General features: G+C 45.8%; 1 protein-coding gene and 1 long non-coding RNA gene across 2 annotated transcripts; one reads left to right on the top strand and one right to left on the bottom strand.

The window, feature by feature from the left end:
* The first annotated feature begins 245 nt into the window (after positions 1-245).
* Positions 246-26,734, top strand: LOC118380625 (SWI/SNF-related matrix-associated actin-dependent regulator of chromatin subfamily A-like protein 1). Its single transcript, XM_052502277.1, is given in 19 exon segments — positions 246-852; positions 963-1,539; positions 1,694-1,744; positions 1,932-2,072; positions 2,075-2,185; positions 4,801-4,851; positions 7,250-7,433; positions 10,099-10,249; positions 17,224-17,451; positions 17,933-18,073; positions 19,710-19,934; positions 20,102-20,166; positions 20,239-20,273; positions 20,276-20,340; positions 21,496-21,678; positions 22,778-22,878; positions 23,013-23,062; positions 23,065-23,108; positions 26,630-26,734. Coding segments are annotated over 19 exon segments (2,847 nt in total). The 5' UTR covers positions 246-513.
* Positions 18,736-19,652, bottom strand: LOC127918969 (uncharacterized). The gene is made up of 3 exons (XR_008101600.1): positions 19,505-19,652; positions 19,264-19,382; positions 18,736-18,839 (listed from the first exon to the last, which is right to left on the bottom strand). It is a non-coding gene; the product is annotated as an uncharacterized LOC127918969 (long non-coding RNA).
* Positions 26,735-27,751: the final 1,017 nt, after the last annotated feature.

Raw genomic sequence — 27,751 nt, 5'->3', positions numbered from 1 at the left:
CACTACTATAACCAGTCACTACCACTACCACTACTATAACCAGTCACTACCACTACTATACCAGTCACTATATTTATATATAGTATCACTGCACATATTCCTGTTTCTTATTGTAAAACTAATGGTATTTAAATAATAAAAAAACATTTTAAAAAAGTATTGAAACAATAAAATAACATTTTTAAAAAGTATTGAAAGGATTAAAAACTTTTAACTTAAAAGAAAAGCGCCGAACATTTGCCCCACGTCACTTCCTCCGCAGGAGTTCCAAACAAGAAACTGCTCAATATACTTACGAATAACTTCTGCTTTTGTTGTTTTAGCGTAGGTCCTTAGCGAAAATATGTCGTATTTAGATATAGCTAGATAACTCTGCTACTTGTTTATTCATATTTCGCTTACGGATATGGGCTGTGATCTTTTCCGACATGTTAGCAAGCTAACGATAGCTAGCTAGCTACAACCTAACATGCCAGCAAATAAGCAGGCAATATAGCGAGCTAATAATTAACCATGTCGAGCTCTTTGACGGCAGAGCAGCAGCAGAAGATAGAGGAGAACAGACGGAGAGCTTTAGCGATTAGAGCACAGAGACAGGCTGCTCAGTCTAACAACCAGACGCCCGTATCAGGGCTCAACAACCCTGCCAGTGCTCCTCAGCAAGGCATTAACACTCACCCTGGTCCACCTTCTAACTCAACTCCCCGACCAGGACTAACTCATCATCCACCTAATACTGTGCTTCAGAATGATGTTCCACGGGGTCAAGACAGGAGACCTAACCAGTTGTTTTCTAGCCCAAGGGACAAGTCTGGACAGAATTCACTATTCTCCAATACTGCCACTAAACAGGTGAGGAGTGATACTTTGACGTTTTGTACAGTTATATTTGGGTTTGGTTTGTCTGTTGTCAATGACCTTTGTTTCTAATGTACTGTATTTTGTTGTCTTTGTCTCCTCAGATTAAAGTAATAGACCCACTACCTCTCCCAAAGGGACAACATTCATTGAAAGGGTTAGATGTGTCTACAGGAGGAAGCCCCTCAGTGTTCAAACCACTTCAGCCAAAGACAACAGGTTGCCCATCATCTTCTGTTTCTGGAAGTTCCACTGGTACTGGTAGTTCATATGGAGCCAAGTCATCATCATCATCATCAGGCCAGAACGTCTCCTCTGTGTTCAAACCTCCACAGCTGAATAAAGCAGTATTACCTGGTCCGTATCCTACTTCTACAAGTGCAACTGGCAGTTTCTCTGTTTCTAAACCTCATCCAAAGACCTCTTCCTCGGGGCTGTCTTCCCATTCTGCCGTTGGTAGTTTCTATAAACGAGGAACCAAACATGGAGCCACATCACCATCCGTCCAGAGTGCTGCTCCCTCCAGCGGTACTGATGTTAGTAACTCTCTACCTGGGAAGACCCCTGCCGTCACAGTCAGAGGGAAATGTGTCTCTCACTCAGAGGAGCGGTTCAGAGTGGAAGTCGGTTACCACGCTGAGCTGATTGCTGTGTTCAAAAACATCCCTTCTCGGAACTATGGTGAGTTTTAAATGGATGTATTTAAATTCATCCTGGTGATTTGTCCGGTTGAAAGGTTGAATTACAGCCCTATATAGAGCAATAACTAATATTAATTTTCTATTCTATACCCTTGTTTACTATGTTTTGTTGTTTATCTTGTTTATCCCAACAGACCCTGCTACCAAGATGTGGAACTTCAGCCTTGAGGACTATCGTCAGCTGAGTATGAGATAGGCCTACACACATCATATACTTTAAGAAGATAATCACATGTATTGGTCAAGTGAAGATGTATTGTCTTTGTCCAAATAGACACTCTCTTCCCAATAGGGCTCCAAAGTAGTGCACTGTATATGGAATAGAGTGCCATTTGGGACCTTCTAAGAAGGCCCATGTATTTCCTGTTGTAGTGGAGGAGTCTGGCTCCATCTCCTGTATATGTCTGAAACCTCTGGTGGGGGGTATTGACGTGGCGCCGGCGTCTAGCCGGTCCCGTGACACTGCTGCGCTTGGGGCCCTGCTGAAGCTGTGTAGTGGCTGGCAGAGACCAGGGCCACCGTACAGGGCCACGCCACCCTGGTGTCACGATCACGCTTCGAGGTCGACGTTGGGTACCATGTTGACGTCATCGCTGCTTTCAAACAGATGCCTTCCAAGAACTATGGTAAGTGAAGCCTGTTTTGGGCTGTTGCGGTGACAGTATTACCACCACACCGGCAGTCATGGCCGCAGTCAAATTCCACGTGACCATTCAGTCATGGTAATATTCTCTTATGCACTCTGGACATGTGTTGGTAGTAGACTTACCCAAGTCGCTAATGACCATGAGGTCACTAATGGCCTGGTACTCAGGACTCTATTGTCCCTCTAACCACTCTGACATCAATGCAAATGCAATCATAAATCACATCAAACACTTATCATCAAAACAGTTAATGCTTTTAAAACTCAGCTTTAGGCTGCATTAACCTCACAGTTTTTTTTTTTTTTTTTTTTTTAAACCTTTATTTAACCAGGCAAGTCAGTTAAGAACATATTCTTATTTTCAATGACAGCCTGGGAACAGTGGTTAACTGCCTGTTCAGGGGCAGAACGACAGATTTGTACCTTGTCAGCTCGGGGTTTGAACTCACAACCTTCCGGTTACTAGTCCAACGCTCTAACCGCTATACGCTGCCGCCCTGTGATGATCAGTTTGAAGAAAGAAGTTCAACAATAGTTTGATACTGGAAAACCTGGTCGTTGTGGATGTTGTTTCAAATCCAAACACAAGGAAAGGGACGGTGTGAGGTGATGATTCATTCAAAGCATTTCTGAGGTGGGGGGTTGATAGGTCCTCTAGCAGCCTTCTGAGGTCATAGGGGGGTTGATAGGTCCTCTAGTCACAGCCTTCTGAGGTCATAGGGGGTTGATAGGTCCTCTAGTCACAGCCTTCTGAGGTCATAGGGGGGTTGATAGGTCCTCTAGTTACAGCCTTCTGAGGTCATAGGGGGTTGATAGGTCCTCTAGTTACAGCCTTATTCTAAAATGGATTAAATTGTTTCCCTCATTAATCTACACACAATATCCCGTAATGACAAAGAAAACATTTTTTAAAGCCATTTTTGCTAATAGAAATTAACATTTACATAAGTATTCAGACCTCAGTACCTTGTTGAAGCACCTTTGGCAGCGATTCCAGCCTCGAGTCTTCTTGGGTATGATGCTACAAGCTTGGCAAACCTGTATTTGTAAATTGTAATAATAATAATAACTTGTTCTCAACTTGCCTACCTGGTTAAATGAAGGTGAAATAAAAAATAAAAAAAATAAATTTGGGGAGTTTTTCCCATTCTTCTCTGCAGATCCTCTCAAGCTCTGTCAGGTTGGATGGGGAGCGTTGCTGCACAGCTATTTTCAGGTCTCTCCAGAGATGTTCAATCGGGTTTAAGTCCGGTCTCTGGCTGGGCCACTCAAGGACATTACGAAAACGTCCTGTTGGAATGTGAGCCTTCGCCCCATTCTGAGGTCTTGAGCGCTCGAGCTTGTTTTCATCAAGGATTTCTCTGTACCTTTCTCCGTTCATCTTTGCCTCGATCCTGACTAGTCTCCCAGGACCTGCCGCGGAGAAACAGGCTGTCATGCTTTTTACTGAGGATTGGCTTCCGTCTGGCCACTCTTCCATAAAGGCCTGATTGATGGAGTGCTGCAGAGATGGTTGTCCTTCTGGAAGGTTCTCCCATCTCCACAGAGGAACTCTAGAGCTCTGTCAGAGTGAACATCGGGTTCTTGGTCACCTCGCTGACCAAAGCCCTTCTCCCCTGATTGTTCAGTTTGGCCGGGCAGCCAGCTCTAGGGAGAGTCTTGGTGGTTCCAAACTTCTTCCATTGGAGAATGATAGAGGCCACTGTGTTCTTAGGGAACTTCAATGCTGCAGAAATGTTTTTGGTACCCTTCCCCAGATCTGTGCCTCGACACAATCCTGTTGGCATACAGAGTTTGGGTGGACTATCACCTGTCATGCAGAGAGAGGCTGTATGCTCCTCAACTAGTGGTTGATGTGTGGCGTGAAATAAGTATTCTTATAAGCCCAGACATTTCTTTATGCCAAAGCAGAGCTGCTGCTCTTTGCCAGCTGTTCCTCTATAAAACCGGAGTAGCATGATGTGAACTGCAGGAAAGCAGCATACGGATGACATGCCTTTCCCCCTGCCTGTGTTCCTTCTCATCTGATAACGGGCCATTCTAAATCCAAACACATTTTTTACATATTAGCAAATACGAGATTATAAATGGAGAATATGATCACTTGATGAGAGAACAGCAGCCTGAGGAAAGGAACAGAGGTTTTCAAATGGTAGCCTGTAGTCGCATCATGCAGCCTGTATGTTTTGATTTCTAAGGTTTGTATCATTCACATCTAAATCTATCTACTTTTACGCTCAACACTTCATATGTACACTCGCTCTGGAATGGGAAAAATATCCTTTATTTTATTCAGCTAAGTTCAATTATATTATTCTTACAATAATATAAAATAATGGTACGAGACTTATAAGCATATCTGGTCTGCTAAATGAACTAGTCTATTGCACATAAGAGCTGTTAAACATATGTTATTAATGATCGATGACCGTGAGACTGGCATTTGCATGACAATAACCGGCTGACAATTTCATGACAGCAACAGTTCGTTCATTTTCCTACTATTTTCAAGCGTGTTATTTCGTTTTCATATATTCATCAGTATCATGTTTTAGATAGTACTGTGTGATATTATATGTTCTCTCTTTTGTTAAGATATGAAGACAAGAAGGTGGAGTTTCTTGCTTGAGGATTATAAAAGACTTAGTAAGTATTATCCTGTTGTGACCATGTTTCCGCTAGCCTTCTCTTCTCTGCTGAATTGTCTGCGACTCATTCTATAGTCAGTGAGTGTTCTGTGTTCTATAGTCTGTGTTCTATAGTCAGTGAGTGTTCTGTGTTCTATAGTCAGTGAGTGTTCTGTGTTCTATAGTCAGTGAGTGTTCTGTGTTCTATAGTCAGTGAGTGTTCTGTGTTCTATAGTCAGTGAGTGTTCTGTGTTCTATAGTCAGTGAGTGTTCTGTGTTCTATAGTCAGTGAGTGTTCTGTGTTCTATAGTCAGTGAGTGTTCTGTGTTCTATAGTCAGTGAGTGTTCTGTGTTCTATAGTCAGTGAGCGTTCTGTGTTCTATAGTCAGTGAGCGTTCTGTGTTCTATAGTCAGTGAGTGTTCTGTGTTCTATAGTCAGTGAGTGTTCTGTGTTCTATAGTCAGTGAGTGTTCTGTGTTCTATAGTCAGTGAGTGTTCTGTGTTCTATAGTCAGTGAGTGTTCTGTGTTCTATAGTCAGTGAGTGTTCTGTGTTCTATAGTCAGTGAGTGTTCTGTGTTCTATAGTCAGTGAGTGTTCTGTGTTCTATAGTCAGTGAGTGTTCTGTGTTCTATAGTCAGTGAGTGTTCTGTGTTCTATAGTCAGTGAGTGTTCTGTGTTCTATAGTCAGTGAGTGTTCTGTGTTCTATAGTCAGTGAGCGTTCTGTGTTCTATAGTTCTATAGTCAGTGAGCGTTCTGTGTTCTATAGTCAGTGAGTGTTCTGTGTTCTATAGTCAGTGAGTGTTCTGTGTTCTATAGTCAGTGAGCGTTCTGTGTTCTATAGTCAGTGAGCGTTCTGTGTTCTATAGTCAGTGAGTGTTCTGTGTTCTATAGTCAGTGAGTGTTCTGTGTTCTATAGTCAGTGAGCGTTCTGTGTTCTATATTCATGAATGTTCTGTGTTCTACATTCGGTAAATACATTAAGTAAAGTATTCAGACCCCTTGACTTTTCCCGAAAATGTCTTGTTCTAAAATGTTTTCCTCATCAATCTCCACCCACTACCCCAGAATGACGACGTGAAAAACATTTTTTTTTTTTTTAGAAATGTTTGCAACTGTATAAAAAAACAGATACCTTATTTACATAAGTCACCAGATCCTTTGCTATGAGACTTGAAATTGAGCTCAGGTGCATCCTGTTTCCATTGATCATCCTGAATATTTATACAACTTGATTGGTGTCCACCTGTTGTAAATTCAATTGATTGGATATGATTTAGGTTTTTCTGTTTTTTATTATTAATACATTTGCAAATTTCAACAAATCTGTTTTGCGTTGTCATTGTGGGGTGTTGTGTGTAGATTGATGAGGATTTGTTTAATCCATTTTAGAATAAGGCTGTAACGTAACAAAATGTGGAAGAAGCGAAGGAGACTGAGTACTTTCCGAAGGCCCTGTGTATTCAGTGAATGGCGTGTGTTCTATATTCAGCGAATGGCGTGTGTGTGTGTGTGTTCTGTATTCAGTGAATGGTGTGTGTTCTATATTCAGTGAATGGTGTGTGTGTGTTCTGTATTCAGTGAATGGTGTGTGTGTGTTCTATATTCAGTGAATGGTGTGTGTGTGTTCTATATTCAGTGAATGATGTGTGTGTGTGTGTTCTGTATTCAGTGAATGATGTGTGTGTGTGTGTTCTGTATTCAGTGAATGATGTGTGTGTGTGTGTTCTGTATTCAGTGAATGGTGTGTGTGTGTGTTCTGTATTCAGTGAATGGTGTGTGTGTGTGTTCTGTATTCAGTGAATGGTGTGTGTGTGTTCTGTATTCAGTGAATGGTGTGTGTGTGTGTTCTGTATTCAGTGAATGGTGTGTGTGTGTGTTCTGTATTCAGTGAATGGTGTGTGTGTATTCTGTAATCAGCGAATGGTGTGTGTGTTCTGTAATCAGCGAATGGCATGTGTGTGTGTGTGTTCTGTATTCAGTGAATGGCGTGTCTGTGTTCTGTATTCAGTGAATGGTGTGTGTGGGCTCTGTATTCAGTGAATGGTGTGTGTGTGTTCTGTATTCAGTGAATGGTGTGTGTGTGTTCTGTATTCAGTGAATGGTGTGTGTGTGTTCTGTATTCAGTGAATGGTGTGTGTGTGTTCTGTATTCAGTGAATGGTGTGTGTGTGTTCTGTATTCAGTGAATGGTGTGTGTGTGTTCTGTATTCAGTGAATGGTGTGTGTGTGTTCTGTAATCAGCGAATGGTGTGTGTGTGTGTTCTGTAATCAGCGAATGGTGTGTGTGTGTTCTGTATTCAGTGAATGGTGTGTGTGTGTTCTGTATTCAGTGAATGGTGTGTGTGTGTGTTCTGTATTCAGTGAATGGTGTGTGTTCTGTATTCAGTGTGACTCTGTTCTCTGTTCTACTTCCCAGTGGATGCTCTCGGTGCCATTCCATCGGTAGAGATTGAGCCTCTCCCTAGAGGTGTGATCCAGGTGTTCTCTGCCCTGTTTCAAGGCAGCCAGACATGGCCATCAGAGGTTCCTGAAGCTGACCTGTCCTCCATTGACCCCTCATTGACAGGTCGTCTCATGCCCTTCCAGAGAGACGGTGTCAAGTAGGTGTTAGTCTCACTGTTATCATGACCATACAACTCATAAATAGAGAGCAACAGTAAATAACAACAGTGGGGCTATATACAGGGTATTACGGTACAGAGTCAATGTGGAGACTATATACAGGGGGTACCGGTACAGAGTCAATGTGGAGGCTATATACAGGGTATTACGGTACAGAGTCAATGTGGAGGCTATATACAGGGTATTACGGTACAGAGTCAATGTGGAGGCTATATACAGGGGGTACCGGTACAGAGTCAATGTGGAGGCTATATACAGGGTATTTCGGTACAGAGTCAATGTGGAGGCTATATACAGGGTATTTCGGTACAGAGTCAATGTGGAGGCTATATACAGGGTATTACGGTACAGAGTCAATGTGGAGGCTATATATAGGGGGTACCGGTACAGAGTCAATGTGGAGGCTATATACAGGGTATTACGGTACAGAGTCAATGTGGAGGCTATATACAGGGGGTACCGGTACAGAGTCAATGTGGAGGCTATATACAGGGTATTACGGTACAGAGTCAATGTGGAGGCTATATACAGGGGTACCGGTACAGAGTCAATGTGGAGTCTATATACAGGGTATTACGGTACAGAGTCAATGTGGAGGCTATATACAGGGGGTACCGGTACAATGTGGAGGCTATATAAAGGGGGTACCGGTACAGAGTCAATGTGGAGGCTATATACAGGGGGTACCAGTACAGAGTCAATGTGGAGGCTATATACAGGGTGTACCGGTACAGAGTCAATGTGGAGGCTATATACAGGGGGTACCGGTACAGAGTCAATGTGGAGGCTATATACAGGGGGTACCGGTACAGAGTCAATGTGGAGACTATATACAGGGGTACCGGTACAGAGTCAATGTGGAGACTATATACAGGGGTACCGGTACAGAGTCAATGTGGAGGCTATGTACAGGGGTACCGGTACAGAGTCAATGTGGAGGCTATATACAGGGGTACCGGTACAGAGACAATGTGGAGGCTATATACAGGGGTACCGGTACAGAGTCAATGTGGAGGCTATATACAGGGGTACCGGTACAGAGTCAATGTGGAGGCTATATACAGGGGTACCAGTACAGAGTCAATGTGGAGGCTATATACAGGGGGTACCGGTACAGAGTCAATGTGGAGGCTATATACAGGGGGTACCAGTACAGAGTCAATGTGGAGGCTATATACAGGGGGTACCAGTACAGAGTCAATGTGGAGGCTATATACAGGGGGTACCAGTACAGTCAATGTGGAGGCTATATACAGGGGGTACCGGTGTCGAAGTAATTGAGGTAATATGTACATGCAGGTAGAGTTGTTAAAATGCATAGATAATAACAGTAGCAGCAGCGTACTGGGTTGTATTCGTTAGGGCACACCATAGCAAAAATGTTTAGCAACGGAAAGCGGAAATTAGTGTTTCATATTGGACATTTCCAATATTTCCCCCTTCGTTTTGTGCCTAATGTATACAAATATTATGTATCTGGTTCTTATATAGTTTCATATTGTGATAATCAGTCTGTTTGTATGACACCTTGATTGTCTTCTTCTCCAGACAATGTTTGTTTTGTTCGCCTGATGGTTCTTGATTAATGGTCTGTTTGTATGTACAGTTGAAGTATGTACACTTAGGTTGGAGTCATTAAAACTAGTTTTTCAACCACTCCACAAATGTCTTGTTAACAAACTATAGTTTTGGCAAGTCGGTTAGGACATCTACTTTGCATGACACAAGTAATTTTTCCAACAATTGTTTACAGACAGATTATTTCACTTATAATACACTACATCACAATTCCAGTGGGTCTGAAGTTTACATACACTAAGTTGACTGTTCCTTTAAACAGCTTGGACAAATCGAGAAAATTATGTAATGGCTTTAGGAGCTTCTGATTGGCTAATTCACATCATCTGAGTCAATTGGAGGTGTAATTGGGATTGCAGCATCATGTTGTGGAGGTGCTTTGCTGCAGGAGGGACTGGTGAACTTCACTAAATAAATGGCCTCATGAGGAAAGGAAAATGATGAGGATATATTGAAGCAATATCTCAAGACATCAGTCAGGAAGTTAAAGCTTGGTCCCAAATGGGTCTTCCAAATGGACAATGACCCCAAGAATACTTCCAAAGTTATGGCTTAACGACAACAAAGTCGAGGTATTGGAGTGGCCATCACAAAGCCCTGACCTCAATCCTTTGGAAAATTTGTGGGCAGAACTGAAAAAGCATGTGCGAGAAAGGAGGCCGACAAACCTGACTCAGTTACACCAGCACTGTCAGGAGGAATGGGCCAAAATTCACCCAACTTATTGTGGGAAGCTTGTGGAAGGCTACCTGAAACGTTTGACCCAAGTTAAACAATTTAAAGGCAATGCTACCAAATACTAATTGAGATTATGTAAACTTCTGATCCATTGGGAATGTGATGAAAGAAATTAAAGCTGAAATAAATCATTCTCTCTACTATTATTCTGACATTTCACATTCTTAAAATAAAGTGGTGATCCTAACTGACCTAAAACAGGGAATTTTTAACTAAGATTAAATGTCAGGAATTGTGAAAAACTGAGTTTAAATGTATTAGGCTAAGGTGTATGTAAACTTCCCGACTTTGACTGTAGTTGTATTAAACCCTGGTTGTCTCCTCCAGCTTTGCGGTGTCCAAAGATGGCCGCCTCCTCCTGGCTGATGACATGGGACTGGGGAAGACAGTTCAGGCCATTTGCATAGCTGCCTACTACAGGAAAGAGTGGCCTTTATTAGTGGTGGCCCCTTCTTCTGTCAGATTCACCTGGGCTGAGGTACAATCACATCTATTATTAGCTATAGACCTTGGCATTTCTTATTAGCTATAGGCCTAGACTATGACATTTATTAAAATTATAAATTGCGTTTTTTTTCTCAGTGTTCAATAATAGTCATGGAGTGGTACGTTATCGAGGAATGCAAAGTTAGTGTTGTTTTTGCCCTGATGGTTCTTCATTAATCGGTTCTGTTCTTTCTGTTTAGATAGACACCGTGTCAGGCTGTTCTTTACACATTAGTGTTAGTGGAATCTGGAGGTGTTTCGAGTAAAGAGGACTACGTGGATTGGTATTAGCAAAGTGTTTTGTTTCTAAGCACTGTAATCCCTACTAGTCCTGTAGCTCCATTAGGTCATTTATTTTAAAGAAGAAACCAGGAACCATTTTCTTTGTCTCGCGAGCACCCAGTAAATTAAACAGTACATTATGTGGACATGGCACACCCAGACGCTGTGAAGGACTGTGCTCTGTTTATCACTGTATTGAATAGAGTTTTGTCTGTGAATTATTTTGTTTGCAATGCAATGAAAGTTGGTCTCCATCAGTCCTTTGTCCTATTCATCCACTCTGACTGCATGTCCTATGTGTCACCGTGTCCTATGGGTCTCTCTGGTTTCTTGTTATTCCTCGTGGTTCTGGTGTGTTCTGCTTCGTCAGGGTGTCTGTTAGTGGTTTTAAAATATATCCTTGAAGTGTAGAGGATGCTGTCAAACTGGAGCAGGGGGCTAGTTCTCATTTTAATTGGCCCATCAGGTTTGCAGTCAAGAGGAAGGTCTAGTCTTGGGCATGCCAGAAATGTCCAGATTTTGCTCTTGTTAACTCGACTGTACCTCCCAGGCGTGCTCTAGAATGTGTAGGACTCTTGTTAACTCGACTGTTCCTCCCAGACGTGCTCTAGAATGTGTAGGACTCTTGTTAACTCGACTGTTCCTCCCAGACGTGCTCTAGAATGTGTAGGACTCTTGTTAACTCGACTGTTCCTCCCAGACGTGCTCTAGAATGTGTAGGACTCTTGTTAACTTGACTGTTCCTCCCCAGACGTGCTCTAGAATGTGTAGGACTCTTGTTAACTCGACTGTTCCTCCCAGACGTGCTCTAGAATGTGTAGGACTCTTGTTAACTCGACTGTTCCTCCCAGACGTGCTCTAGAATGTGTAGGACTCTTGTTAACTCGACTGTTCCTCCCAGGCGTGCTCTAGAATGTGTAGGACTCTTATTAACTCGACTGTTCCTCTCAGACGTGCTCTAGAATGTGTAGGACTCTTGTTAACTCGACTGTTCCTCCCAGACGTGTTCTAGAATGTGTAGGACTTGTCAACTCGACTGTTCCTCTCAGGCGTGTTCTAGAATGTGTAGGACTCTTGTTAACTCGACTGTTCCTCCCAGGCGTGTTCTAGAATGTGTAGGACTTGTTAACTCGACTGTTCCTCCCAGACGTGCTCTAGAATGTGTAGGACTCTTGTTAACTCGACTGTTCCTCCCAGGCGTGCTCTAGAATGTGTAGGACTTGTTAACTCGACTGTTCCTCTCAGACGTGTTCTAGAATGTGTAGGACTCTTGTTAACTCGACTGTTCCTCTCAGACGTGCTCTAGAATGTGTAGGACTCTTGTTAACTCGACTGTTCCTCCCAGACGTGCTCTAGAATGTGTAGGACTTGTTAACTCGACTGTTCCTCCCAGGCGTGCTCTAGAATGTGTAGGACTCTTGTTAACTCGACTGTTCCACCCAGACGTGCTCTAGAATGTGTAGGACTCTTGTTAACTTGACTGTTCCTCCCAGACGTGCTCTAGAATGTGTAGGACTTGTTAACTCGACTGTTCCTCTCAGACGTGCTCTAGAATGTGTAGGACTCTTGTTAACTCGACTGTTCCTCTCAGACGTGCTCTAGAATGTGTAGGACTCTTGTTAACTCGACTGTTCCTCCCAGACGTGCTCTAGAATGTGTAGGACTCTTGTTAACTCGACTGTTCCTCCCAGACGTGCTCTAGAATGTGTAGGACTCTTGTTAACTCGACTGTTCCTCCCAGACGTGCTCTAGAATGTGTAGGACTCTTGTTAACTCGACTGTTCCTCCCAGACGTGCTCTAGAATGTGTAGGACTCTTGTTAACTCGACTGTTCCTCCCAGACGTGCTCTAGAATGTGTAGGACTCTTGTTAACTCGACTGTTCCTCCCAGACGTGCTCTAGAATGTGTAGGACTCTTGTTAACTCGACTGTTCCTCTCAGACGTGCTCTAGAATGTGTAGGGCTCTTGTTAACTCGACTGTTCCTCCCAGACGTGCTCTAGAATGTGTAGGACTTGTTAACTCGACTGTTCCTCTCAGACGTGCTCTAGAATGTGTAGGACTCTTGTTAACTCGACTGTTCCACCCAGACGTGCTCTAGAATGTGTAGGACTCTTGTTAACTTGACTGTTCCTCCCAGACGTGCTCTAGAATGTGTAGGACTTGTTAACTCGACTGTTCCTCTCAGACGTGCTCTAGAATGTGTAGGACTCTTGTTAACTCGACTGTTCCTCTCAGACGTGCTCTAGAATGTGTAGGACTCTTGTTAACTCGACTGTTCCTCCCAGACGTGCTCTAGAATGTGTAGGACTTGTTAACTCGACTGTTCCTCCCAGACGTGCTCTAGAATGTGTAGGACTCTTGTTAACTCGACTGTTCCTCTCAGACGTGCTCTAGAATGTGTAGGACTCTTGTTAACTCGACTGTTCCTCCCAGGCGTGCTCTAGAATGTGTAGGACTTGTTAACTTGACTGTTCCTCCCAGGCGTGCTCTAGAATGTGTAGGACTCTTGTTAACTCGACTGTTCCTCCCAGGCGTGCTCTAGAATGTGTAGGACTCTTGTTAACTCGACTGTTCCTCCCAGACGTGCTCTAGAATGTGTAGGACTCTTGTTAACTCAACTGTTCCTCCCAGACGTGCTCTAGAATGTGTAGGACTCTTGTTAACTCGACTGTTCCTCCCAGACGTGCTCTAGAATGTGTAGGACTCTTGTTAACTCGACTGTTCCTCCCAGACGTGCTCTAGAATGTGTAGGACTCTTGTTAACTCGACTGTTCCTCCCAGACGTGCTCTAGAATGTGTAGGACTTGTCAACTCGACTGTTCCTCTCAGACGTGTTCTAGAATGTGTAGGACTCTTGTTAACTCGACTGGTCCTCCCAGACGTGCTCTAGAATGTGTTCAGGACTCTTGTTAACTTGACTGTTCCTCTCAGACGTGCTCTAGAATGTGTAGGACTCTTGTTAACTCGACTGGTCCTCCCAGACGTGCTCTAGAATGTGTAGGACTTGTTAACTCGATTGTTCCTCTCAGACGTGCTCTAGAATGTGTAGGACTCTTGTTAACTCGACTGGTCCTCCCAGGCGTGCTCTAGAATGTGTAGGACTCTTGTTAACTCGACTGTTCCACCCAGGCGTGCTCTAGAATGTGTAGGACTCTTGTTAACTCGACTGTTCCTCCCAGACGTGCTCTAGAATGTGTAGGACTTGTTAACTCGACTGTTCCTCTCAGACGTGCTCTAGAATGTGTAGGACTCTTGTTAACTCGACTGTTCCTCCCAGACGTGTTCTAGAATGTGTAGGACTCTTGTTAACTCGACTGTTCCTCCCAGACGTGCTCTAGAATGTGTAGGACTTGTCAACTCGACTGTTCCTCTCAGACGTGTTCTAGAATGTGTAGGACTCTTGTTAACTCGACTGGTCCTCCCAGACGTGCTCTAGAATGTGTTCAGGACTCTTGTTAACTCGACTGTTCCTCTCAGACGTGCTCTAGAATGTGTAGGACTCTTGTTAACTCGACTGTTCCTCTCAGACGTGCTCTAGAATGTGTAGGACTCTTGTTAACTCGACTGTTCCTCTCAGACGTGCTCTAGAATGTGTAGGACTCTTGTTAACTCGACTGTTCCTCCCAGACGTGCTCTAGAATGTGTAGGACTTGTTAACTCGACTGTTCCTCTCAGACGTGCTCTAGAATGTGTAGGACTCTTGTTAACTCGACTGTTCCTCCCAGACGTGCTCTAGAATGTGTAGGACTCTTGTTAACTCGACTGTTCCTCCCAGACGTGCTCTAGAATGTGTAGGACTCTTGTTAACTCGACTGTTCCTCCCAGACGTGCTCTAGAATGTGTAGGACTTGTTAACTCGACTGTTCCTCTCAGACGTGCTCTAGAATGTGTAGGACTCTTGTTAACTCGACTGGTCCTCCCAGACGTGCTCTTAGAATGTGTTCAGGACTCTTGTTAACTTGACTGTTCCTCTCAGACGTGCTCTAGAATGTGTAGGACTCTTGTTAACTCGACTGGTCCTCCCAGACGTGCTCTAGAATGTGTAGGACTTGTTAACTCGATTGTTCCTCTCAGACGTGCTCTAGAATGTGTAGGACTCTTGTTAACTCGACTGGTCCTCCCAGACGTGCTCTAGAATGTGTAGGACTCTTGTTAACTCGACTGTTCCACCCAGACGTGCTCTAGAATGTGTAGGACTCTTGTTAACTCGACTGTTCCTCCCAGACGTGCTCTAGAATGTGTAGGACTTGTTAACTCGACTGTTCCTCTCAGACGTGCTCTAGAATGTGTAGGACTCTTGTTAACTTGACTGTTCCTCCCAGACGTGTTCTAGAATGTGTAGGACTCTTGTTAACTCGACTGTTCCTCCCAGACGTGCTCTAGAATGTGTAGGACTTGTTAACTCGACTGTTCCTCTCAGACGTGCTCTAGAATGTGTAGGACTCTTGTTAACTCGACTGTTCCTCTCAGGCGTGCTCTAGAATGTGTAGGACTCTTGTTAACTCGACTGTTCCTCTCAGACGTGCTCTAGAATGTGTAGGACTTGTTAACTCGACTGTTCCTCCCAGACGTGCTCTAGAATGTGTAGGACTTGTTAACTCGACTGTTCCTCCCAGACGTGCTCTAGAATGTGTAGGACTCTTGTTAACTCGACTGTTCCTCTCAGACGTGCTCTAGAATGTGTAGGACTTGTTAACTCGACTGTTCCTCCCAGACGTGCTCTAGAATGTGTAGGACTCTTGTTAACTCGACTGTTCCTCTCAGACGTGCTCTAGAATGTGTAGGACTTGTTAACTCGACTGTTCCTCCCAGACGTGCTCTAGAATGTGTAGGACTTGTTAACTCGACTGTTCCTCCCAGGCGTGCTCTAGAATGTGTAGGACTCTTGTTAACTCGACTGTTCCTCTCAGACGTGCTCTAGAATGTGTAGGACTCTTGTTAACTCGACTGTTCCTCTCAGACGTGCTCTAGAATGTGTAGGACTCTTGTTAACTTGACTGTTCCTCCCAGACGTGTTCTAGAATGTGTAGGACTCTTGTTAACTCGACTGTTCCTCCCAGGCGTGCTCTAGAATGTGTAGGACTTGTTAACTCGACTGTTCCTCTCAGACGTGCTCTAGAATGTGTAGGACTCTTGTTAACTCGACTGTTCCTCCCAGACGTGCTCTAGAATGTGTAGGACTCTTGTTAACTCGACTGTTCCTCTCAGACGTGCTCTAGAATGTGTAGGACTCTTGTTAACTCGACTGGTCCTCCCAGACGTGCTCTTAGAATGTGTTCAGGACTCTTGTTAACTTGACTGTTCCTCTCAGACGTGCTCTAGAATGTGTAGGACTCTTGTTAACTCGACTGGTCCTCCCAGACGTGCTCTAGAATGTGTAGGACTTGTTAACTCGATTGTTCCTCTCAGACGTGCTCTAGAATGTGTAGGACTCTTGTTAACTCGACTGGTCCTCCCAGACGTGCTCTAGAATGTGTAGGACTCTTATTAACTCGACTGTTCCTCTCAGACGTGCTCTAGAATGTGTAGGACTCTTGTTAACTCGACTGTTCCTCCCAGACGTGCTCTAGAATGTGTAGGACTTGTTAACTCGACTGTTCCTCCCAGACGTGCTCTAGAATGTGTAGGACTCTTGTTAACTCGACTGTTCCTCCCAGACGTGCTCTAGAATGTGTAGGACTCTTGTTAACTCGACTGTTCCTCCCAGACGTGCTCTAGAATGTGTAGGACTCTTGTTAACTCGACTGTTCCTCCCAGACGTGCTCTAGAATGTGTAGGACTTGTTAACTCGACTGTTCCTCTCAGACGTGCTCTAGAATGTGTAGGACTCTTGTTAACTCGACTGTTCCTCCCAGACGTGCTCTAGAATGTGTAGGACTCTTGTTAACTCGACTGTTCCTCTCAGACGTGCTCTAGAATGTGTAGGACTCTTGTTAACTCGACTGTTCCTCCCAGACGTGCTCTAGAATGTGTAGGACTCTTGTTAACTCGACTGTTCCTCTCAGACGTGCTCTAGAATGTGTAGGACTCTTGTTAACTCGACTGTTCCTCTCAGACGTGCTCTAGAATGTGTAGGACTCTTGTTAACTCGACTGTTCCTCTCAGACGTGCTCTAGAATGTGTAGGACTCTTGTTAACTCGACTGTTCCTCCCAGACGTGCTCTAGAATGTGTAGGACTCTTGTTAACTCGACTGTTCCTCCCAGACGTGCTCTAGAATGTGTAGGACTCTTGTTAACTCGACTGTTCCTCCCAGACGTGCTCTAGAATGTGTAGGACTTGTTAACTCGACTGTTCCTCCCAGACGTGCTCTAGAATGTGTAGGACTCTTGTTAACTCGACTGTTCCTCCCAGACGTGCTCTAGAATGTGTAGGACTCTTGTTAACTCGACTGTTCCTCCCAGACGTGCTCTAGAATGTGTAGGACTCTTATTAACTCGACTGTTCCCCCCAGACGTGCTCTAGAATGTGTAGGACTCTTGTTAACTTGACTGTTCCTCCCAGACGTGCTCTAGAATGTGTAGGACTCTTATTAACTCTACTGCTCCTCCCAGACGTGCTCTAGAATGTGTAGGACTGGAGCAGTAACTGTAGTCAGTGACAGTTTGCTCAGCATCCAGTGACCACAGTTGTCAACTCTACAGTATGCCATTGTTCACAGCACTATCTCCCCTCCTCTCTAGGCCTTCAGGCAGTGGCTGCCCTCTGTGCAGCCTGACCGTATCAATGTGATTGTCAAGGGGAAAGACAACCTGAGGGGTGGTCTGGTCAACATCATCAGCTATGATCTACTGAGCAGGATGGACAAGCAGCAGGCCGCTAACCCCTTCAATGTTCTCATAATGGACGAGTCCCACTTTCTGAAGAACATGAAGACTGCCCGCTTTAAGGCTGCCTTGCCACTGCTCAAGGTGTGGAAGATTCTCTTTACTCTCAGGATCCTTGGTATTTAGGCAACAATTTATATATTCTATGTAACGATTTAACAAAGGTAATAGTGAAGTTTTCATTTGATCTCTTAAGACTGTTGGGTTGGACTGTGTTATTATTAGTGTGTTGTCACTGTTTTCAGGTAGCTCAGACTGTGATTAGTTAGTTAGTGTTGTCTTCAGTTTCTACTATGTTCTCAATCTCAGGTAGCTCAGACTGTGATTAGTTAGTTAGTGTTGTCTTCAGTTTCTACTATGTTCTCATTCTCAGGTAGCTCAGACTGTGATTAGTTAGTTAGTGTTGTCTTCAGTTTCTACTATGTTCTCAATCTCAGGTAGCTCAGACTGTGATTAGTTAGTTAGTGTTGTCTTCAGTTTCTACTATGTTCTCAATCTCAGGTAGCTCAGACTGTGATTAGTTAGTTAGTGTTGTCTTCAGTTTCTACTATGTTCTCAATCTCAGGTAGCTAAGCGTGTGATCCTGCTGTCGGGGACTCCTGCCATGTCCAGACCCTCAGAGCTCTACAGTCAGATCCTGGCTGTCAAGCCCTCCCTGTTCCCCCACTTCCGTGACTTTGGGACCAGGTACTGCAATGCCCGACAGGTAAGTTTAGCCTCCAGTACAGTATCCTAGACCTGTTGCTGTTGCTCTACAGTATCCTAGACCCGCCTGTTGCTCTACAGTATCCTAGACCTGTTGCTGTTGCTCTACAGTATCCTAGACCCGCCTGTTGCTCTACAGTATCCTAGACCCGCCTGTTGCTCTACAGTATCCTAGACCCGCCTGTTGCTCTACAGTATCCTAGACCCGCCTGTTGCTCTACAGTATCCTAGACCCGCCTGTTCTCCTGCTAGCTGGCGTGGGGTTGGGACTACTCTGGCTCAGTAACCTAGGACTTGTTGTTCTCCTGCTAGCTGGCGTGGGGTTGGGACTACTCTGGCTCAGTAACCTAGGACTTGTTGTTCTCCTGCTAGCTGCCGTGGGGTTGGGACTACTCTGGCTCCAGTAACCTAGGACTAGTTCTCCTGCTAGCTGGCGTGGGGTTGGGACTACTCTGGCTCCAGTAACCTAGGACTTGTTCTCCTGCTAGCTGGCGTGGGGTTGGGACTACTCTGGCTCCAGTAACCTAGGACTTGTTGTCCTCCTGCTAGCTGCCGTGGGGTTGGGACTACTCTGGCTCAGTAACCTAGGACTTGTTGTTCTCCTGCTAGCTGGCGTGGGGTTGGGACTACTCTGGCTCCAGTAACCTAGGACTTGTTGTCCTCCTGCTAGCTGCCGTGGGGTTGGGACTACTCTGGCTCCAGTAACCTAGGACCTGTTGTTCTCCTGCTAGCTGCCGTGGGGTTGGGACTACTCTGGCTCCAGTAACCTAGGACTTGTTGTTCTCCTGCTAGCTGCCGTGGGGTTGGGACTACTCTGGCTCCAGTAACCTAGGACTTGTTGTTCTCCTGCTAGCTGCCGTGGGGTTGGGACTACTCTGGCTCCAGTAACCTAGGACTTGTTGTTCTCCTGCTAGCTGGCGTGGGGTTGGGACTACTCTGGCTCCAGTAACCTAGGACTTGTTGTTCTCCTGCTAGCTGGCGTGGGGTTGGGACTACTCTGGCTCCAGTAACCTAGGACTTGTTGTTCTCCTGCTAGCTGGCGTGGGGTTGGGACTACTCTGGCTCCAGTAACCTAGGACTTGTTCTCCTGCTAGCTGCCGTGGGGTTGGGACTACTCTGGCTCCAGTAACCTAGGACTTGTTGTCCTCCTGCTAGCTGCCGTGGGGTTGGGACTACTCTGGCTCCAGTAACCTAGGACTTGTTGTTCTCCTGCTAGCTGGCGTGGGGTTGGGACTACTCTGGCTCCAGTAACCTAGGACTTGTTCTCCTGCTAGCTGCCGTGGGGTTGGGACTACTCTGGCTCCAGTAACCTAGGACTTGTTGTTCTCCTGCTAGCTGCCGTGGGGTTGGGACTACTCTGGCTCCAGTAACCTAGGACCTGTTGTTCTCCTGCTAGCTGGCGTGGGTTTGGGACTACTCTGGCTCCAGTAACCTAGGACCTGTTGTTCTCCTGCTAGCTGCCGTGGGGTTGGGACTACTCTGGCTCCAGTAACCTAGGACTTGTTGTTCTCCTGCTAGCTGGCGTGGGGTTGGGACTACTCTGGCTCCAGTAACCTAGGACCTGTTGTTCTCCTGCTAGCTGCCGTGGGGTTGGGACTACTCTGGCTCCAGTAACCTAGGACTTGTTCTCCTGCTAGCTGCCGTGGGGTTGGGACTACTCTGGCTCCAGTAACCTAGGAGAACTGAAGCTGATGTTAGAGGAGAGTCTAATGCTACGCCGTCTCAAGTCAGAGGTCCTCTCTCAGCTTCCTGCCAAGCAACGCAAGGTTGTCACCGTGACCACAGACGGTATCAACACCCGCATCAAGGCAGCTCTGTCTGCCGCAGCCAATGATCTGACCAAGGGACAACACAACAACAACGTGAGTCCAGGGGAAGGGGATTATTACTAAAAACGATACTCTTACAGCTAATTTTGACGCTAGATGAGGCGTGTTTCTAGAGAGCATTCCATAGTTAACGTTCATCTAGTTTCACCTTGTCTTGTTAAACTCATTCGTCTCCTGTTGGGTTTTTTGTTCTGTTCCAGAAGATGAAGCAGGCTCTTCTGGTGTTCTTTAACCACACTGCTGAGGCCAAGATTAAAGCCATCATGTGAGTTGAAAGTGTTTACCCCACATTGACTGCTGAGAGCTGTTTTAAACCAGTTCTGTTTTTGTTACTCAGGGAGTACATCATGGACATGCTAGAGTGCGGAAGAGAGAGTTCCTGGTGTTTGCTCATCACAAGCTGGTCCTGGACTTTATCACCAAGGAGTTGGGAGAGAAGGTGAGAAGAACAGGATGCTAAACAGACTTAAAGTTTATCCACACGAGAGAAAGACTTTGGTTTAGATGACTCACTTTTCTAGTAAATATTGAAATCCGTACATATTTATGCCTTATGCCACGAGAGGTTTTAGTTTATCTTTAGGTAGATTACTTGCTTTTCTTCTAAATATTTTAAACATGAACAAAAATAGCATAAATAGGAAAGTGTACCCGTTTCAGTTGAGGACCAGGATGTTTACAGCTGTGCCATACAGATTGAAAAATAGCTGAAAATAGATTTTTGATGCATCGATTCTATGGCAAAGGGTGTATGAGTTGATATGTAAAACAACGTGAGATTCATAACTTCAAGCTAAAATTATTGTACAGAATTCTTGCCACCAACAAAATTTTGAATATTTGGGGCATACAGTCATCGCAGCTCTGCATATTGTGTTGTGAAGATACAGAATCAATAGACCATTTATTTTGGTATTGCCCTCAGGCAGCCTGTTTCTGGTCTCATGTTCAGGAATGGCTGAAAATGAACAGCATTGATCTAAAATTTGACCCTAGAAATAGTACTGTTAGGAGATCTGGAGAGACCGGGTCAGTCAATTACTAATATACTAATACTCTTAGTAAAAGTATTTATCTTCAACTCCCAATCTGCGGATTCTGTTCGATTCGATAGATTGAAATTGTACGTTAAACATCACAGCAAAGTTAAAAGAAAACAAATCATTAAGTTATTTACGTTGTTTTCTTTTGTCTTTATCTTTTTTCTATTTTGTTGTTTGTTGGTGCATTGTGGGATGTGGACTTGGGGGTGTCTTGGGTGTGGGGAATGGAGGGAGAGGTTATTTTTTTGGGAGGGGTGGGTGAGGACAAGGATGGTTGAGAGGTAGCTCTTGGAGAACTGTGAAGGGGGGTCTTGGAGGGCTGGTGGCTGATTCAGGTCCCTGTTTTGGATCTTGTGGGGGATCTGTCCAAGTGCCCTTGAGCAGGGAGGTTGACCCTGGCCTGTCCTGTGGGTCGCTCTGTATGGAAATCTGTTAGATGACTGAATGTGAATGTTGAGCGGCTTCACTGCAGGCAGAATGTATATTTTAATATTCAATAAAAAGATGAAACATGACTGTCTTGTGTGTTTCTGTTGCTCATGTCATTTCAGGGTATCGACTACATCCGTATAGACGGCTCCACGCCGTCGTTAGAGCGGCAGCAACTGTGTGACCGGTTCCAGCTCACTGACGAGAGCTGTGTAGCGGTGCTCTCTATCACTGCAGCTAACATGGGCATCACCCTGCACTCCGCTGCTTTGGTGGTGTTTGCTGAGCTATTCTGGAACCCTGGGGTAAGGTCTTGACCAACCGTTTAACCCCCTAGAGTCGGCCTTCGCCGAAATGTAATTAGCATAATATGAAAATCCCCTTCAAAATCGGTCAGTTTACGATGGTCGTCTGCGTCTCAATCAACTGCATCCGCTATGTAACACTTCCTGTGGTGAAACGACAGACTGCATCCGCTATGTAACACTTCCTGTGGTGAAACGACAGACTGCATCCGCTATGTAACACTTCCTGTGGTGAAACAAAAGACTGCATCTGCTATGTAACACTTCCTGTGGTGAAACAACAGACTGCATCCGCTATGTAACACTTCCTGTGGTGAAACAACAGACTGCATCCGCTATGTAACACTTCCTGTGGTGAAACGACAGACTGCATCCGCTATGTAACACTTCCTGTGGTGAAACAACAGAATGCATCCGCTATGTAACACTTCCTGTGGTGAAACAGACTGCATCCGCTATGTAACACTTCCTGTGGTGAAACAACAGACTGCATCCGCTATGTAACACTTCCTGTGGTGAAACAACAGACTGCATCCGCTATGTAACACTTCCTGTGGTGAAACAGACTGCATCCGCTATGTAACACTTCCTGTGGTGAAACAACAGACTGCATCCACTATGTAACACTTCCTGTGGTGAAACAACCAACGTGTTCGTGAGAGTCTCACCTTTCTACAGAGGGGTCCTATTAGTGTGTAGCCTGAACTGTTGGGACGTGAGAGTCTCACCTTTCCACAGAGGGGTCATATTAGTGTGTAGCCTGAACTGTTGGGACGTGAGAGTCTCACCTTTCCACAGAGGGGTCATATTAGTGTGTAGCCTGAACCGTTGGGACCCGACAGACAGAAGTTGGCAGATCGGCTGTTCTTAGTAGTCTTAGGGTAATGACCTGTCTAACCTCTAACCCCGGCTCTGGGGGAAGGTTCCTGACCTCTAACCCCTTACCCAGTGGTGTCACCAAACAGAGTATCAGGGTCTTGGTTGACAGAAAAGTTGTGAATACTAGTGAAACCTCCAGCATGCTACAGCTGCTCTGTGTTCATATATCCTCCTATACTGTCTACCATCCTCCTAATGATGCCCTCTGGAATCTTATCAGATAATGATCCAGGCTGAGGACAGAGTGCACCGTATCGGTCAGACCAGCAATGTGGACATTCACTACCTGGTCGCCAAGGGAACCGCAGATGACTACCTGTGGTACGCCGGCTCCTCCTCTTTAATCAGTCTGAACTAACCTCTATACTCTAATATCTATTCGGTTGATAGTTCTGAAGGAACCATTTGTCCAAATGGGACAATACAGATATTGATTGATTTTTGTATCTCTGTAGGCCCATGATCCAGGAGAAGATGCATGTTCTGGAGCAGGTGGGCCTATCAGAATCAACCTGTCAGAGAAGGCGGAGTCTGCCAGCTTCCACTCCAAGGTGAGGGGCACTGTTGGTGTTTGGTACACAGCTACTCTAGTCATGGAATAGTCAGGTTGGCTGTTGACCTGTCAGGCTCCTACACTACATCACTGGCATGGTTTAGGTCCTCTCAACCCCTTAGAGGACAAAGTAAACACCAATAAACCTTCAACCTATGGTGAATCATTTCTATTGGTCTCTTCCAAGATGACAATGCCCCCCATCAACAGGGGTCAATTGAGTCAATTCTTTTGGATGAGATGGGTCCCATTTATGTCTGAGGAAAACCAAGCACTGCATTATGAACCTGTACAGTAAGAACCTCAAACCAACGGTCCAGCACGGTAGTGGTAGTGTGATGGTTTAGGGAGGCTTTGCTGCCTCAGGACCTGGACGACTTGCCTTAATAGAAGGAACCATGAATTCTGCTCTGTATCAGAGAATTGTACAGGAGAATGTCAGGCCAACCGTCTGTGAGCTGAAGCAGAGCTGGGTAATGCAGTAAGACAATGATCCAAAACACACAATCAAGTCTACATGAAAATGGTTAAAAAGCAACACATTTGAAGTTTTGGAATGGCCTTGTCAAAGTCCAGATCTAATCCCAACTGAGATGTTGTGGCAGGACTTGAAATGACCAGTTCATGCTGGAAAACCCTCACATGTTGCTGAAGTAGTTCTGCATGGAAGAACCAAACCACAGTGATGTGAGAGACTGGTCAACAACTACAGGAAGTGTTTGCATTCTATTATTCTCACTCCTAATTCTATACCAAGTACCCCCAGACATACTGGTGCCCCGGTTGAGAACCCCCAGACGTACTGGTGCCCCGGTTGAGTACCCCCAGACGTACTGGTGCCCCGGTTGAGTACCCCCAGACGTACTGGTGCCCCGGTTGAGTACCCCCAGACGTACTGGTGCCCCGGTTGAGTACCCCCAGACGTACTGGTGCCCCGGTTGAGTACCCCCAGACGTACTGGTGCCCTGGTTGAGTACCCCCAGACGTACTGGTGCCCCGGTTGAGAACCCCCAGACGTACTGGTACCCCGGTTGAGTACCCCCAGACGTACTGGTGCCCCGGTTGAGAACCCCCAGACGTACTGGTGCCCTGGTTGAGTACCCCAGACGTACTGGTGCCCCGGTTGAGTACCCCAGACGAACTGGTGCCCTGGTTGAGAACCCCCAGACGTACTGGTGCCCTGGTTGAGTACCCCCAGACGTACTGGTGCCCTGGTTGAGTACCCCCAGACGTACTGGTGCCCTGGTTGAGTACCCCCAGACGTACTGGTGCCCTGGTTGAGTACCCCCCAGACGTACTGGTGCCCCGGTTGAGAACCCCAGACGTACTGGTACCCCGGTTGAGTACCCCCAGACGTACTGGTGCCCCGGTTGAGTACCCCCAGACGTACTGGTGCCCGGGTTGAGTACCCCCAGACGTACTGGTGCCCCGGTTGAGTACCCCCAGACGTACTGGTGCCCTGGTTGAGAACCCCCAGACGTACTGGTGCCCTGGTTGAGTACCCCCAGACGTACTGGTGCCCTGGTTGAGTACCCCCAGGCGTACTGGTGCCCTGGTTGAGTACCCCCAGGCGTACTGGTGCCCTGGTTGAGTACCCCCAGGCGTACTGGTGCCCTGGTTGAGAACCCCAGGCGTACTGGTGCCCCGGTTGAGAACCCCCGACGTACTGGTGCCCCGGTTGAGTACCCCCCCGTACTGGTGCCCTGGTTGAGTACCCCCGACGTACTGGTGCCCTGGTTGAGTACCCCCGACGTACTGGTGCCCCGGTTGAGAACCCACAGGCGTACTGGTGCCCCGGTTGAGAACCCCCAGACGTACTGGTGCCCCGGTTGAGAACCCCCAGGTGTACTGGTGCCCCGGTTGAGAACCCCCAGGCGTACTGGTGCCCCGGTTGAGAACCCCCAGGCGTACTGGTGCCCCGGTTGAGAACCCCCAGGCGTACTGGTGCCCCGGTTGAGAACCCCCAGGCGTACTGGTGCCCCGGTTGAGAACCCCTGGTGCCCTGGTTGAGTACCCCCAGACGTACTGGTGCCCAGGTTGAGTACCCCCAGACGTACTGGTGCCGTGGTTGAGTACCCCCAGACGTACTGGTGCCCTGGTTGAGTACCCCCAGACGTACTGGTGCCCTGGTTGAGTACCCCAGACGTACTGGTGCCCTGGTTGAGAACCCCAGACGTACTGGTGCCCTGGTTGAGTACCCCAGACGTACTGGTGCCCTGGTTGAGTACCCCCAGACGTACTGGTGCCCTGGTTGAGACCCCCAGACGTACTGGTGCCCTGGTTGAGTACCCCCAGACGTACTGGTGCCCCGGTTGAGAACCACTTTTATAGAGAATAGGGTGCCATTTGAGAGGCAGACAAAGTGTGTGTGTGTGTTGTGAAGTGTGAGTGCGTTATGAAGTGTGAGTGCGTTATGAAGTGTGAGTGCGTTATGAAGTGTGAGTGCGTTATGAAGTGTGAGTGCGTTATGAAGTGTGAGTGCGTTATGAAGTGTGAGTGCGTTATGAAGTGTGAGTGCGTTATGAAGTGTGAGTGCGTTATGAAGTGTGAGTGCGTTATGAAGTGTGAGTGCGTTATGAAGTGTGAGTGCGTTATGAAGTGTGAGTGCGTTATGAAGTGTGAGTGCGTTATGAAGTGTGAGTGCGTTATGAAGTGTGAGTGTGTTATGAAGTGAGTGTGTGTGTGTGTGTTATGAAGTGTGTGTGTGTGTTATGAAGTGTGTGTGTGTGTGTGTGTGTGTTATGAAGTGTGTGTGTGTGTGTTATGAAGTGTGTGTTATGAAGTGTGTGTTATGAAGTGTGTGTTATGAAGTGTGTGTTATGAAGTGTGTGTATGAAGTGTGTGTATGAAGTGTGTATGTGTGTGTGTGTGTGTGTATGAAGTGTGTGTGTGTGTTATGAAGTGTGTGTGTGTGTGTGTGTGTGTGTGTGTGTGTGTGTGTGTGTGTGTGTGTTATGTGTGTGTGTTATGAAGTGTGATGTGTGTGCGTGTGTTATGAAGTGTGAGTGTGTGTTATGGTGTGCGTGTGTGTGTGTTATGAAGTGTGTGTGTTATGAAGTGTGTGTGTGTGTTGATGGTGTGCGTGTGTTATGAAGTGTGTGTGTGTGTGTGTGTGTGTGTGTGTGTTATGAAGTGTGTGTGTGTTATGAAGTGTGTGTGTGTTATGAAGTGTGTGTGTGTTATGAAGTGTGTGTGTGTTATGAAGTGTGTGTGTGTTATGGAGTGTGTGTGTGTTATGAAGTGTGAGTGTGTTATGAAGTGTGAGTGTGTTATGAAGTGTGAGTGTGTTATGAAGTGTGAGTGTGTTATGAAGTGTGAGTGTGTGTTATGAAGAGTGTGTGTGTGTTATGAAGAGTGTGTGTGTGTTATGAAGAGTGAGTGTGTGTTATGAAGTGTGTGTGTGTGTGTTATGAAGTGTGTGTTATGAAGTGTGAGTGTGTTATGAAGAGTGTGTTATGAAGTGTGTGTTTATGAAGTGTGAGTGTGTTATGAAGTGTGAGTGTTTATGATGTATTTCAGGACTCCCAGCAGAGGAGGATCACAGAGATGTTCCAGAGGTCGTTCACCGAGGGGAGGATGATATGGATGAAGCTCTCCTATTGGAGGCTGTGGGGCCTGGGATGACCCTAGCAACCAAACAGGATGTGATGTAGAAGAGAGCCCCAGCAAAAAGAGACGCATAGAGGACTACTTTGACAGATAATTGCTGGAGAAAATCAAGTGAAGTCCCATGTATACCTATGGTCTACTATCATAATGAAACTAATTATCATGAGTAGTGTACTTTGTTGGATCAGCTGTTTCTGGGTATTATTTTTCATCTTTGTAAATATTGCTCTCAACAAACTTTTTCTTTGCAACCAAAGTAAAATAAATGGAATTTTTGGAAATTACTGTTTCAAGTGGTATTAGTAGTATGTGAAGCGTCTTAACGAAATGCTTGCAGGCTCCTTCTCAACAAGGCAACAGCGATAAGAAATATTCAAAGATAAGAATACACACACAAAGTAAATGGCGCCGTAGAATATAAATATATTTATTTTTTGCTTAAGCATAGATGCTCTTTCCATAGTTGTTCAGTAGGATTCAGATCAGGACTCTTAGAATGACACTTCAGAATAGTCCAATGTTTTCTTAACTGTGGGTGCTTTTATCTGTGTGTTTTGGGTCATTATCCTGTTGGAGGACCCATGACCTGAGACAGAGCTTTCTGACACTGGGCAGTATGTTTCGCTCCAGAATGCCATGATAGTCTTGTCATTTCATTCTTCCTTGCACAGATTCAAGGCACCCTGTGCCAGGCGCAGCACAGCGGCCCCCAGCCCCCTCTCCATGTTTCACTGTAGGAGTGGTGGTCTTTCCTTTGAAAACTTAATTTCTTCATCTGTGAACATAGATCTGATGTGACTTGTTAAAAAGCTCCAGTTTTGACTCCTCTGTCCAAAGGACATTTCTCCCAGAAGGATTGTGTCAATATGCATTTTATCAAATTCCAGTCTGGCTTTTCTATTTATTTTTTATTTCAAAAGTGGAGACCTTCTCTTCTGTGGAGCCGCTCAAAAGCGACGGATGGTGCGATCAGAAACTGACGTTCCTTCACCTTGGAGTTCTCCTTCGGTTCTTCCACCTCCTTTACTTGGA

Source organism: Oncorhynchus keta, unplaced genomic scaffold (genome assembly GCF_023373465.1).
Source record: "Oncorhynchus keta strain PuntledgeMale-10-30-2019 unplaced genomic scaffold, Oket_V2 Un_contig_15408_pilon_pilon, whole genome shotgun sequence".
Classification (NCBI taxonomy): Eukaryota; Metazoa; Chordata; class Actinopteri; order Salmoniformes; family Salmonidae; genus Oncorhynchus; species Oncorhynchus keta.
Note: the sequence above shows the minus strand (reverse complement) of the source record. Positions and strands in the feature narration are given on the sequence as shown.